The sequence below is a fragment of the Phacochoerus africanus genome, chromosome 15 (assembly GCF_016906955.1).
Source record: "Phacochoerus africanus isolate WHEZ1 chromosome 15, ROS_Pafr_v1, whole genome shotgun sequence".
Taxonomy (NCBI): Eukaryota; Metazoa; Chordata; class Mammalia; order Artiodactyla; family Suidae; genus Phacochoerus; species Phacochoerus africanus.
The window spans coordinates 12220859-12233804 of record NC_062558.1 but is presented as its reverse complement, the minus strand read 5'-3'; the positions used below and the strand labels follow the sequence as shown (position 1 = coordinate 12233804).

Below are 12946 nucleotides of genomic sequence, written 5' to 3'. Positions count from 1 at the left end.
CAGCTAATCATGTGGACATATTCTGCACGAAGTGAGGCCTCTGCAACAACCAGAACCTTGCTGCAATCATGGATGCGACTCGCACAGAATCCGTCTGTTCCCTCCGGTCCCTGCATTGTTAGAATGGCTCCGTGTGTGTGTGTGTGTGTGTGTGTGTGTGTAGAGAGGAGGGAATTACAAGTATTTCTTAGAAGTTCATTCTGCATTTGCAGGTAGCTCTTTGCTTTCATGGTATGGAATCTCGCTTGACCCTGCGCTAGAAAGTCTTTTTACTTTTTTTCTTTTTAGGGCTGCACCTGTGGCATGTGGAGATTCCCAGGCTAGGGGTCAAATCACAGCATACAGCTGCTGGCTTACACCACAGCAATTCGGGATTTGAGCCGTGTCTGTGACCCACACCACAGCTCACAGCAACACCGGATCCCTGACACACTGAACGAGGCCAGGGATCGAACCTGCATCCTCATGGATACTAGTCAGATTCATTTATGCTGTGCTACAGCAGGAACTCCTAGAAAGTCTTATGATCCAAGGTAAAATAATTTTTGATCCTCTTCTCAGATACAGGTTTATTTATCGGATTCACTTTTCCCTTTGCTTTTTATTTTTCTTTCTCCAAGTGCCAATTTGCCAGTTTTCATGTTGAGCCATTTGAATGCTTCCTCCGTGGAAAGCTACTGTTTTGGGCGTGCCCTTTGACCTGCCCTTCTCCGGTTCCCACCATGCTACATGTAGCATTCTGCTTTCTTGCCCTTCTCTCCCTGGTAGGTTTCCCGAATGGATGTGTGTGGACTCTTGACCTGTTGGCCTATTGGTGACTCCTGAGTTCTTTCCTGAATGTCTAACCTGTTTAAAGCCCCAGGTGTAAATGTCATAAACCCTTGGTTTCCAGGAAGTCACAGCTTTGAGACTTGACAGCAATCCTGAAGGAGGTCAGGTGCATCTGTCCCATTCTGCTTGGGTGGGTTTCTCCTAGATTGTGAGACTTAATTAAAGAGAGCCTACATTGGAATGCTGGGTATCCAGATTAGCCTAGAACTGATTTGAACATGGACCAGATTGAGAGAAAAGCAGGGAGTTTATTGTGGCCACAGGGCATGTGGTAGACGAGCTCAGAATCCAGGGTGAGGAGGCTCCATGGGATGCTGCCCATGTTGGGAGGTGGGGCTTTTGGGGACAAAGCCACTGTACCTGCGTGTGTCACAGTTTTTTCCCCCTTTTCATACTATTTCCTTGTATCGAAAAATTAGATCCTCCTATATTAAACATGCATACAAATTTATGGCCTAGGCATGAAAGAGTCTGGGTTGGGTCTAAAGGAGCCTGAAGAAAGGCAATTTAAAAACTGAGAATTTGGAGTTCCCATTGTGGCTTATTGGGTTAAGGACCTGGTGTTGTCTCTGTGAGGATGTGGGTTCGATCCCTGGCCCCACTCAGTGGGTTAAGTATCCAGTGTTGCCGTGAGCTGCAGTATAGGTCTCAGATGCAGCTCTGATCCAATCTGGCATTGCTGTGGCTGTGGCATAGGCCGGCAGCTGCAGCTCTAATTCGACCCCTAGCCTGGGATCTTCCATATGCCACAGGTGCGCCCTAAAAGAGAAAAAAAAAAAGGGAGCTTCATGTCTCACTGTGATCTTCTGGTTCAGACACGATGCTGCGAGCAGGGCAGCCAGTCCAGGCCATGTCAGGTGATGACGGGCCATGTCATCTCATGATGAGTCTGATCTGCTCTCAGAGCTTGTCTTTCCTTCTGCAGACATGTTCCCTGTGTATAAAAAGCAGGGGCCACCTGGGCTGCAGCTAGCTCTGGTAAAGACTACACCTTTCGACAGCTGTGAGAGCCGGCTGAATGGTTTCTTTTCACATGCAGGTTTTGATGTACTTGCCTGGGTTTAAATTATCAAAAGGCATTTTTAAAGAAAGCCTTGCTAACAAGCCCTTAGCATGGCCTCTCCATTCTACTCCACTGCAGGAAAAACTTCCCAAGTGGTACCCAGGCTGCTTGTCTGTGCGCAGAAGGCAGGAGAGGTTTTTCCTCTCCATCTCCCCACTCTTCCCCTTACTTTTAACGTGAGAATTACATTTTAATTAGGTGATCTTTCCCTTAATCATGCAGTTTTCCCCCACTGTCTGAAAGTAGAGAATTTCTATGAAAGTTTTCAAAAACTGAAATGATGTAAAGCAGAGTCAGTTATCTCAGGACACACCTTGCTAACGGATGCACAAAATACATGGAAATAAAGCACAGATGCTCACAGACTCTGCTCAGAGCTATGGCAGCTGGATGCTCAGATGCTGAGTGTGGTTCCCTGGAAGGAGCTTGGCAGGGGCACCCTCACCTCTCGGGGTGCGCTATCTCTATAACAGCTGCTGCTGCGAAACCCGTGCTGAATGCCATTTTTCACCTTATTTCATAAAGTGAAAACCCTCCTCAGATTTCTTTCAGTTAGTGAAAGTGTACTAATGTACACCTGTCACTTGGGATTCATGGGAGATTGGTTCCAGGACCCATGCAGATCCCAAAATCCGTGGACGCTCAAGTCCCTTGTACAAAGTGGCATCATGTTTGCATATAACCTTTGTCCATCCTCCTGTATACTTTAAATCATCTCTGGATTTCTTATAAATACCTAATACAATGTAAATGCTACCTACAATGAAAATAGTTGTAAATACAATGTAAATAGCTGCTGGTGTGTGGCCAATTCAAGTTTTGCTTTTTGGAACTTTTTTTTCCCTGAATTTTTTTGTTTTTTTCGGTCTTTTTAGGGCCACACCTGCAGCATGTGGAGGTTCTCAGGCTAGGGGTCGAATTGGAGCTGCACCCTCTGGCTAACGCCGTAGCCACAGCAACTCAGGATCTGAGCTGCGTCTGTGACCTATACCACAGCTCACAGCAGTGCCAGATCTTTTTTTTTTTTTTTTTGCTTTTGCTTTTGCTTTTTAGGGCTGTACCTGCAGCATGTGGAGATTCCCAGGCTAGGGGTTGAATCAGAGCTGCATCTGAAGGCCTACACCACAGCCACAGCAACGTCAGATCTGAGCTGAGTCTGCAACCTACACCACAGCTCATAGCAATGCCTGATCCTTAACCCACTGAGCAAGGCCAGGGATCAAACCCACAACCTCATGGTTCCTAGTCAGATTTGTTTCTGCTGAGCCACAGCGGGAACTCCCTCCCTGTGTATTTTCAATCCATAGTTGGTTGAATCCTTGGATGTGGAAACTATGGATTTGGAGGGCCGATATGTAGGTCTTTCATAAAAGGGAAATGGTGTAGGCCAACTTTCCGGAAGCGGGGGACACCTGCACACAAAGTGAAGTTGCATTATCAATGTGGCTATGATGAGGTCCCTGGCGGCTCAGCAGGTTGAGGATCTGGCTTTGTCACTGCTGTGGCTCTGGTTGCTGCTGTGGCTCCAGTTTGATCCCTGGCCAGGGAACTTCTCATGCTGTGGGCGTGGCCAAAACCCCAAACACAGACAAACAGAACATGGCCATGAAAGGAAGTGTGCCCTGGAGCAGAGCAGGACCACCCGCAGATGGTGCTGCAATGACTAGACCCACTCCTCATTTTTACTGAAGCTCGAAAGGGGAGGGTTTGTTGGTGGTTGGTTTTCGCGTCCCCTCTTGGAGCGGCCAAGCCAGGCAAGCAGAGCCAGGAATTAGACTCAGAGACCCAGACTCCAAACTCTAGTTTCCTGGCCTCCGACCTGGGCTGTCCATGTGGCATCTGGTGTAGACCCGGGGACAGTCCCCTGAGCGTCCTCTGTCTTCTCTCTGCCCAGCTTCCCGCGCCGCCTGTGACCCGTGGAAGGAGAGTGGCGACGTGTCAGACAGCGGCAGTAGCACCACCAGCGGGCACTGGAGCGGGAGCAGCGGTGTCTCCACCCCCTCCCCTCCCCACCCCCAGGCCAGCCCCAAGTATTTGGGGGATGCCTTTGGTTCTCCGCAAACTGATCATGGTTTTGAGACTGACCCAGATGCTTTCCTGTTGGATGAACCAGCTCCCCGCAAGAGAAAGGTGCGTGGTGTGAGCTTGGCCATGGAGGGGCTGGGCCCCACGGGTCCTGGGCCTTTGTGGGCTCCATCCTATTTCAGCTTGCCTTTGCTGCTTGTGTTTCCTCCTGGTATTCCTCAGAGCCCACTCCTCTCTAATGTCACCTCCTTGGCCTTCTCACCTCACCCCCACTCTGCCTTCGTTCCCGCTTCCCTCTAAAGAGGCCTCTGACCAGTCTTACCCCCCCACCCCCCACCCCCCAGTCTCTGGGCTCTCTGCTGGTCCCTAGGACCAGCTCTTGGCGCCAGGCTTTCTGTCCCTGCTTGTCTTTGGCCCCCGAGGACCCCTTTTCGCGAGCCTTTTGCTGGGTTCTGTTTGAGAGGGGGCTGAGGGAGAAGACACCACCCCTCACCCAGCCTCCCTCTCCCCCAGAACTCGGTGAAGGTGATGTACAAGTGCCTGTGGCCCAACTGCGGCAAAGTCCTGCGCTCCATCGTGGGCATCAAGCGACACGTCAAAGCCCTTCACCTGGGGTAGGTACGAGCCCAGGGCCCCTCTCCTGAGGATGCCGTTCAGGCATCTTCCACCTGCTGCTCCCCAAGACCTACAGCTCAGAAGGCTTCTGAGAAACAGGCTAGGCTGGTGGAGGCTGCCACCCACACTGACCCTGGGCCCCACAGAACAGCCCCTGGGAGAGAGGTTTTTGCTGGGGAGGGTGGCCCCTCCTGTGGCAGTGGGTGCGGAAGCTGTTGCTGGGCAGGGAGCTCCACCCACCTTGCAGGAGTGACTTCTCACCTCGAGATAGGAAGAAGATGCTTCGTTCAGGTAGTTAGAGGGTGACTGGTGAGAGCCTGTTGTGAGTTCCGCATCTGCTTCTCCTCAAGCACCCGGGGCTCCCTTTGCACTGACCCCCTGGAGCCTGGGAAACAGACAGCCCTTTCCTCTGAGTAAGTGGGGACCATAGAGGACCCAGGGCTGAGCTCAGAGTCACATTGTGCAGGAGAGGTTCGCACATGTTTTGTGAGAGGAGAGGCCTTAGGCGCCAGGATGCACAGTTCTGCTGATGTACAAGCTTGTCATGCCCTGTGACCCAGCATCAGGACCAGGGCTTCTGGGGGTCCTCCTGGGCGCCTTGTCTAACTTGCCGGGTGACTGCCTCCATGTCCCCTGTGTTTGGACCAGGGCAGCTTGTTCCTGGCCCTCACTGCATCTCCTTCCCACACAGGGATACCGTGGACTCCGACCAGTTCAAGCGGGAGGAGGATTTCTACTACACGGAGGTGCAGATGAAGGAGGAAGCTGCTGCCTTGGGCGCCCCCGCAGCTGACCTGTCTCCCACCCCCGGCGTGACCAGCCCACCCCTCGCCATTCTCCCACCGCCTCCTCCCAAAGCCCAGCCCTCAGGCCCAGATCACCCTGGCCTGGAGTCCTACCTGCCCTCTGGTGCTCTCAGCAAGTCAGCTCCTGGCTCCTTCTGGCACATTCAGGCCGACCATGCATACCAGGTACAGGGCAGTGACAGGCTGGGAGCTCAGCGCGAGGCCATGAGGACATTCAGGGTCTGTCACTGGCCAGCCTGATCATAGGCCACTGACCAGTGGCCTCTGATTGAAGGCTGAGTCTTTTGGCTCAATTACTGATCTCTACCATCTACAAAGAATAAAATGACTTCACACCCAATAAATATGGGGATTCCAGAGTTCTCCCTCGGTGGCTATCATGAGCTGTTAGGAAAAATCTGGCTGAATCCCCAGGTAACCAGGTTGATGGGTTTGGACTGGGGAAATATTACATCACTGGTTATAAAAGGGGGCAGGGTAGTGAAGGTGAGCTTCCCAGAGCAAATCCCTAGTTCTAGAATTGTGCTGTGTTAACAAGTAACCCGGCACTTGCTCTTTCTAATTCCTACTATATGTCAAATATTGAGCCAGGCTTTGCAGATAAAATAAGACATAAGTTCCTGACCTTGTGAAGTGTGTGGTTTAGCTGAAGAGAGAATTTGAATGTGTAACTATGATTCATTATAATAAGGCGTCAGGGTATCTTCTTGGAGGCACAAGAAGTTGTTGTGGGTCCAGGAAAGACCAAGCTGTTAGGCCCATGGGGTGGGGAAAGTTGTCATGGAGTGGGTGTCATTTGGGATGGCCTTCTCTGCAAGTACAGAAGACACTGCTTGTGATGTACCAGCTTTTCTTAACATCCTTTTAAGCCTGTGGCTTGGTTTTATCTGACTCTTGGCTGATTTGCAAGTTACTAATTAAAACACAGAGCTTTCCGTCAGAAAGCCTTTACAGAAGCAGCCAGCTCTTCTCCTCGTTAGAATGAGTGGTCGCTTACCTATTTTATGTTTGGCCTACTTTAGGTGGCCATTCAGGCATTGGCTGGCCCTGTGGGCTGGGAGCCTGGGAAGGGCGGCGGGTGTCTTCACAAGAAACCTGAGCCTGCGTGTGTGGCTGAGAGTTGCTGCTTCTAGGCAGTTGCCTGTGGACGCCATACACTTAACGTGGCAACACCAGCCCCACTCAGAAAGCTTTCGGACTTCTCTGGGGAACTGCCTATAGCTTGTTCTTGGTGGGTGATCCAGCCAAGAAGTTAATCCTGGGAAATGATTAAACCATGAGGCTGGCATCGTAAACCAGCTCTGAGAGCACGGTTCCAAAAAAAGATTGAGGCCACTAAGGAGACTCCAGAGTTGTTACTCTGGCGTTTCTCTTGGAAAGAGTGTTTCGGGGTGTCCCCCTCCCCCGTAGTTCCCTGTCATAGATGCACCTGCTGCTATACACCGTGAGGTCACAGGGACAAGGCTGGGGCCCAGGCTGACGCTCTTCTGTCTCCTGCAGGCCCTGCCATCCTTTCAGATCCCCGTCTCGCCACACATCTACACCAGTATTAGCTGGGCCACTGCCCCCTCCACGGCCTCCTCCCTGTCTCCGGTAAGCCTGCCGGCTCTGAGCCCGTCAGCACCTCTGGGTGCCCTGAAACCCCCCAACCCCTTTCCCTGAGGGCCTTCCATACACACCCTAGTGCTGGAGGCCTTCCCCTCCCACTTGCCTCCTGCGCCCTCAACTTCTTGAGGATCTGTATGCCCTCTCTCCCCAGCTCACCCCCCAGCTGGTCACAGCACCCCTTTAGGAGGTGGGAGGGGCACCCAGATCAAGCAAGTTCATGGCCAAGAAGATCTCGATGCCAGGCGGGGTCAGTGCCCTGTCTAGCCCCGAGTGTCTGGGTACTCAGCCAGAGGAGGAGGGAGAGGATGTGGGAAAGCTGGAGAGGAAGAGGGCAGGTGAGGAAGGGGGTGTGTATGGGTGGATCAGAAATGTCCAGGCCACTGCGGACTAGAGTCATCAGTTGCCTGCCTCAGGCCTGAAGTAAACTAAAGTCATTGTGAACCAGGCACAGTGGGTTCTGGTCTTTTTAAAATTTTTTTTTATTTTTTATTTTTTGAATTATTTATTTATGTTTGCTTTTTAGGGCCGCACTTGTGGCATATGGAGGTTCCCAGGCTAGGGGTCAAATTAGAGCTACAGCTGCTGGCCTACACCACAGCCACAGCCATGCCAGATTCAAGCTGCATCTGCAACCTACACCAGAGCTCTCAGTAACACCAGATCCTTAACCCACTGAGCAAGGCCAGGGATCGAACTCGCAACCTCATTCATGGTTCCTCGTGGGATTCATTTCCACTGAGTCATAGTGGAAACTCCTAGTCTTTTTTAAAAAATTGGACTGTAGTTGACTTACAGCTTCATGGTAGTTTCAAATGTATAGCAGTGATTCAGTTATATATATAATATGTGTGTATGTGTGTGTATGTGTTCTTTTTCAGATTTTTTTCCCCTTTAGGTTATTGCAAAATATAGAGTATAGCTCCCTCTCTCCTGCAGGAGGTTAGCACATGTTGTAAAACCCAAGGGCCCAAATATGCCATTGAGGCAGTGCCATCCCTCCTGTTGTCCCACATAAGGTGGCATCAAATCCACAGGGCTCAGGCCAAGTGGCTCCTCTGTCCATGGCCCCTACTCTGTTGGGAGTGTGGCTTTCAAGGCCCACTTCTCATTCTCCACCTCACGCCTTGCCTGGCCCTGCTCACCCGTGCCCAGAGTCTCCTTCCGGAAAAGACCTCCTGGCACAAGGTGGGGCTCGGCGGTCCCCTCACCATTCACAACTGCCCTCTTGCTCATGGCTCCTGTCCCTGTGCCCAGGTCCGGAGCCGGTCGCTAAGCTTCAGCGAGCCCCAGCAGCCACCCCCTGCCATGAAATCTCATCTGATTGTCACTTCTCCACCCCGGGCCCAGAGCAGCGCCAGGTGAGACCGCAGCCTCCCTTCGCGCTCCTGTCCCTGCCCACCTCTCACCCCCTGGGTCAGGTCCAGGGAACCAGGGGAGGGGGTCAGTCCTGGTGGCTCCCACTCCTTCTGGCCACTGCTCGTGGGCTCAGCCTCGGACCCGGCCCCTCTCCAGATCTGCCCACCAGTGCGTGACTGTCCCCTCCTTGCCCTGTCTTGCAGGAAAGCCCGTGGGGAGGCCAAGAAATGCCGCAAGGTATACGGCATCGAGCACCGGGACCAGTGGTGCACAGCCTGCCGCTGGAAGAAGGCGTGCCAGCGCTTCCTGGACTGAGCGTCCAGCGCCTGCCCAGAGGCCTGAGGACAGAGGCAGGCGTGACCCAAGCCCTCAGCAGAAACTGCAAAGCTAGAGAGTGGACAGTGGGAGTTTGGGCTCTATTGGCTAAGGTTTAATTCTTAAAACACTTTCCCTTCCCTTGCGGGAACGTTTTATTTTTTAAAAGAAAAGAAACGAAAATATTTTTTTTTTCCTCTAAAATAGGAAAGAGCCAAAACCGACCAAGGGTATTCTGCAGTGAACCAGAGACCAAAGAATTGATTAACTGCCCCCCCCCCCCCACATCCCGCCTCTAGGGGATTAGTCTGTACCTACGGAAAGAAGGAGCAGCTCATTCTGTTTCCTGCCGAGTTGGTGAATTCTTTGCTCTCTCACCTCTTCCAGAAGGGACTATGAGCAAGATGAATTTACTTTTCTTACAGGAAAAAAAAAAAAAAAGCAGGTTTCTGGCTGATGACTCAGAGAGCAGGGCCCGCTGAGGATGGGGTGGAGAGACAGGAGGGGTGGGTATCAGTGTGCAGCCGGCTCTCTTCTCCACCCGAATCAGCCAAGGGAGACCTTGTCCTCCCCAGGCGGCTTCCATAGAAGTGAAAGGAAAACCCTTGAATCCCCGTTCCCTCAGACGTTGGGTCGCAGCCCAACAGATGGTGCGTGTGGCTTCTTCTCTAAGCCCAGACGCATGGGTTTGTAAAGACTGTCCCCGAAGAGCTGAGCCAAAAGGCCAAACCGAAGTCACGCCTTGCAGTGTGGCAGTTAAACACTACCTTGATCAGTCCTTTGCTCTTTCCTTGAGGAGAGGTGAGAGGGTGTAGTATTGCTGAGAGCTCCCTGCCGTTCCCGAGTGAATCAACTCCCTCCAGCTCTGGACGACACCTGGGGAACGCTGTGTTTTCTGTCATGGTGTATTCAGAAGCCTCTCTCTGATTACAGTTCCCTTTGTTTGGGTGGGAGACCCCACCCCAGGGAAGGTACCTCCCCATCTCTGGTCTCATCAGGGATCTCCCCACTTCCCTCCAAGGCTGCAGACAGGGTCGTCCAAGAGAACAGACAGAAAGGTAGGTAGCAGCTCCCACCATGAAGGGAGAGCATAGAGCAGTGCCCAGTTGGTCCACTGGCTCACCTGCCCCTTTGGGGACCATCTCGTTTTGTAAGGTGATGGGTAGGACAGGGCTCTTCAGGCTCTTCTGGGTTTTTACCAGTGTTGGTGCAGACCGTGTGATGCGGAGGGCCGGTTTGATATGGTGTCACCTTCCCAGCCATCTGCTGGGCACCGAGTCTGCCTGATGGCGGGAGGGGGTGGTTAGAGTCCTAAGATCATTGAGGTGGACCTGGGGTTGCATTACCAGCTGCTGGTGCTTCTGGAGGCCTCAGGAATTGAGCAGAGCCTGGACTTTGTTGCTTGGGAGATAAACAAAGCTGTTCTGGAGGTGGGAGATGTGGGGAGTTCTGTGCTGGGAGGGGTCAAAGAATCATAAAGGCCAGGTGAGCTGGACTGAAGGCAGGGCACATTTTTTATCACAGAGCCTCACCTTTCTTCTGAGCTGGACTGGTCTGGGGACTCCTCAGGGCTTGCATCTAGGGGTCAGGGGCCAGGGCCTCCCATCAAGCCACTTCTCTGGGGCCTGAACGGCAGCGTCCAGACCTTGGCTGTGGTTGAGCTGTCCTCTTGGTCCCGCTGGGAAGAGCCTTGAGGACACCTTTCAATCAGAGATGGGAACCCGAGAAGAATGGGATGATGTCGTGAAGGGCGATAGTGATTGGGTTTGGTGACAGAAGGGAAAGATACTCATAGGCATGGGTGTCTTTGATGGTGATGGGGTATATTTTTATAACTTAGTAAAAAAAAGAAAAAAAAAAAGTATCTGGAATTCTGTCCCTTGGTGAAGCTCGAAACCAGGCCAGCAAGCGTGCCTGGTTCTTCCTCCAGCCCCTTGAATCTCCCTGAGAATTAACCGCTGTTGCAGGGTGTTGCTGTGCCGATGCCTCGCTCCTTGAGCTGGCCATTTGCAGGTCCTCCCAAGCAGGGAGGGGGCCTTTGAGACAGGGCAACGCCTTCCCTTCCCTTCTCAATCTGAGCTCTTGCTGGGCCTCACCTTTTCGAAACGCTGTTTTAATTCCCCCTCAGTTTGGACCGTGTAGATAGAACTGGCTGTAAAGATTGTCTCTGTCACTGGTGCACGGAGCAGAAAAGGGAGAAGGAATTGATGCAACAATTTAAAAACTGAGGGTTTTTCTCTTTTTTCATTTTTTTAAAAAAATTGTCCTGGTGCGGCTTTCCCTGTCAGCATTTGCTCCTGCCTCCTTTCTGGTGGCAGTGGCCTCCTCTGGCGTCCCTCCTCTCGCCATTCTGTCTCGTAGCTGTCGTGTTGGTTCTTGACGTGTGGTTCTGTCCTGGAGTTGTCCCGTGCGTCTCTTCTTGGAGGGTGGGGGTGGCTTGTGACCTGGTCCCGTGATCACGCCTGTTTTCTTCATCTCTGTATCTCTCCCTACTGCCCAGCCCACCTGGGTGGCAGGACCTGCTGGAAGGCAAGATGCCTCAGGTGTGCGCTGGAAACTAACAGGACTGATGGGCAAGAGCAGGTGCCTTGGGAAGGTCTTTATTCCAGGGATGTTACCCTTATTCAGAATATTTCTGGAAAGTACCTTTGGAGTCTGTGGTGCCTGCATCTGCACCCACGCCTGTGCATCACTGCACAGAGAGCCTGCAGTCAAATGAGGTCAGGGGTGCAAAGCACAAGGCCAAGGGGTGAGTAAAATGGCTTGAGTTTAAAAATGTGATTTCTAAGCCGGCCGTGAAAGTTTTGTACTTTGCGAGAGCATTCTGAGCAACATCTCCATTGTTGCGGTTGGCCCATGGCTGGCCTCCTTGGAGGGTGTCATGAATTTGGATGTGGAAACTCTGATTTGTTTGAAGAAATCTGTCCTGTTACTTTCTGGCCCTCCCAGGCTCTGACCTTACCAGGGGCAAAAAAAAAAAAAAAAAAAAAAAAAAAGAAAGAAAAAAAGAAAAGAGGGAGATGAATCCCATCTGTGAACTTGTCTTACTGGCGCCTTTTCCCCCAGCTGTCTTCCAAGTATTATTTTTACTGTTAAAAATTTTTTTAAAAAATGTGAAATGTAATGTTTTTACAGCAACAATATGAAATATATTTTATAAGGAATAAAATGGTACATTGTCTGGTTTAATGTGTGCCTGGCCCCCTTGCCCTGTACCCCTACAAAGAATCAGATTATCATTGTTCTTGGTGTTAAACAAGTGGTAGTCCTGGGGGCGGAGCACACGCACTCCTTTGCTTATAATAACAACCGTTCCTGTTGTGGCTTAGCTGGTTAAGGACCCGATGTTGTCTCTGTGAGGATGCAGTTTCGATCCCTGGCCTCGCTCAGTGGGTTAAGGATCAGTGTTGCCGTGAACTGTGGTGTAGCTTGCAGATGTGGCTCGGATCTGGCATTGCTATGGCTCTGGAGTAGGCCGGCAGCTGTAGCTCAGATTTGACCCCTAGCCTGGGAACTTGCATGTGCTGTGGATGCGGCCCTAAAAAAAAAAAAAACAAAAAAAAAACCAGGCAGCATTACGAGGGACCTGGCCAAGTGCTTATTACATGGATTACCTGAATAACCTTATGAAGGAGTTACTTGTCATTCGCATTTTATTTTTTAATTAAAAAAACTTTTATTTTTGAGAGTTCCCACTGTGGTACAGTGTTTAAGAATCTGACTGCACTGCTCGGGTTCCTGAGGAAAGATGGGTCAATCCTAGCCCTGTGTGGTAGGTTAAGGATCCCGTGTTGCCACAGGTATGATATAGGTCACAGCTGCAGCTCAGATTCAGTCCCCAGCCCAGGAACTTCCATATGTTGTGAGTGTGGCCATAAAATTAAAAAAAAAAGTCTTTTTATTTTTAAAATTTTCATTTATTTAACTTTATTTTCTTTTTCTTGTCATTCCCATTTTACAGATGAGAGTGAAGCACAGAGGTTAGAAAGCCTCACCCAAAGATGTCATTTGAGAAATAAAGGCACTAGGATCGAAATCCAGGCAGTAACTATTTTCTGTACTAGTGGGGTGGTGGTCTTGGTCCTGGTCCTGAGTTGCTGGAGAGCGGGCAAGTGACTAAGGAGAAAATCGGTCCCATTCTGTTTCTGGAGTGAGTTCTGACCCTAGGGAGCAACAAGGGGCTGTTTCCGCAATTCCTGGATTCCGTGTCCTGTGATGGCCCAAAGGGCTGGTTCAGAGCTGACCTGGGTGGAAGGGTGCTAAAAGCATAAAAAAGTGCCTCACGCTTGTAGCGCTGAGACTGCCTTATGCATTTTGAGGTATCTCT

General features: G+C 51.2%; 1 protein-coding gene across 3 annotated transcripts in view; it reads left to right on the top strand.

The window, feature by feature from the left end:
* Positions 1-9044, top strand: part of ZNF395 (zinc finger protein 395) — a 46115-nt gene extending 37071 nt beyond the window's left edge. For 2 of the 3 annotated variants that reach the window (XM_047759907.1, XM_047759909.1), the window contains exons 5-10: positions 3789-4024; positions 4433-4533; positions 5226-5505; positions 6841-6933; positions 8203-8306; positions 8508-9044. In XM_047759907.1, coding sequence (XP_047615863.1) covers positions 3789-4024; positions 4433-4533; positions 5226-5505; positions 6841-6933; positions 8203-8306; positions 8508-8619 — 926 coding nt within the window. In that variant the 3' untranslated portion in view covers positions 8620-9044. The remainder of the gene's footprint in view (positions 1-3788; positions 4025-4432; positions 4534-5225; positions 5506-6840; positions 6934-8202; positions 8307-8507) is intronic. The other variant, XM_047759908.1, reaches the window with a different exon arrangement.
* The last annotated feature ends 3902 nt before the right edge of the window (positions 9045-12946 follow it).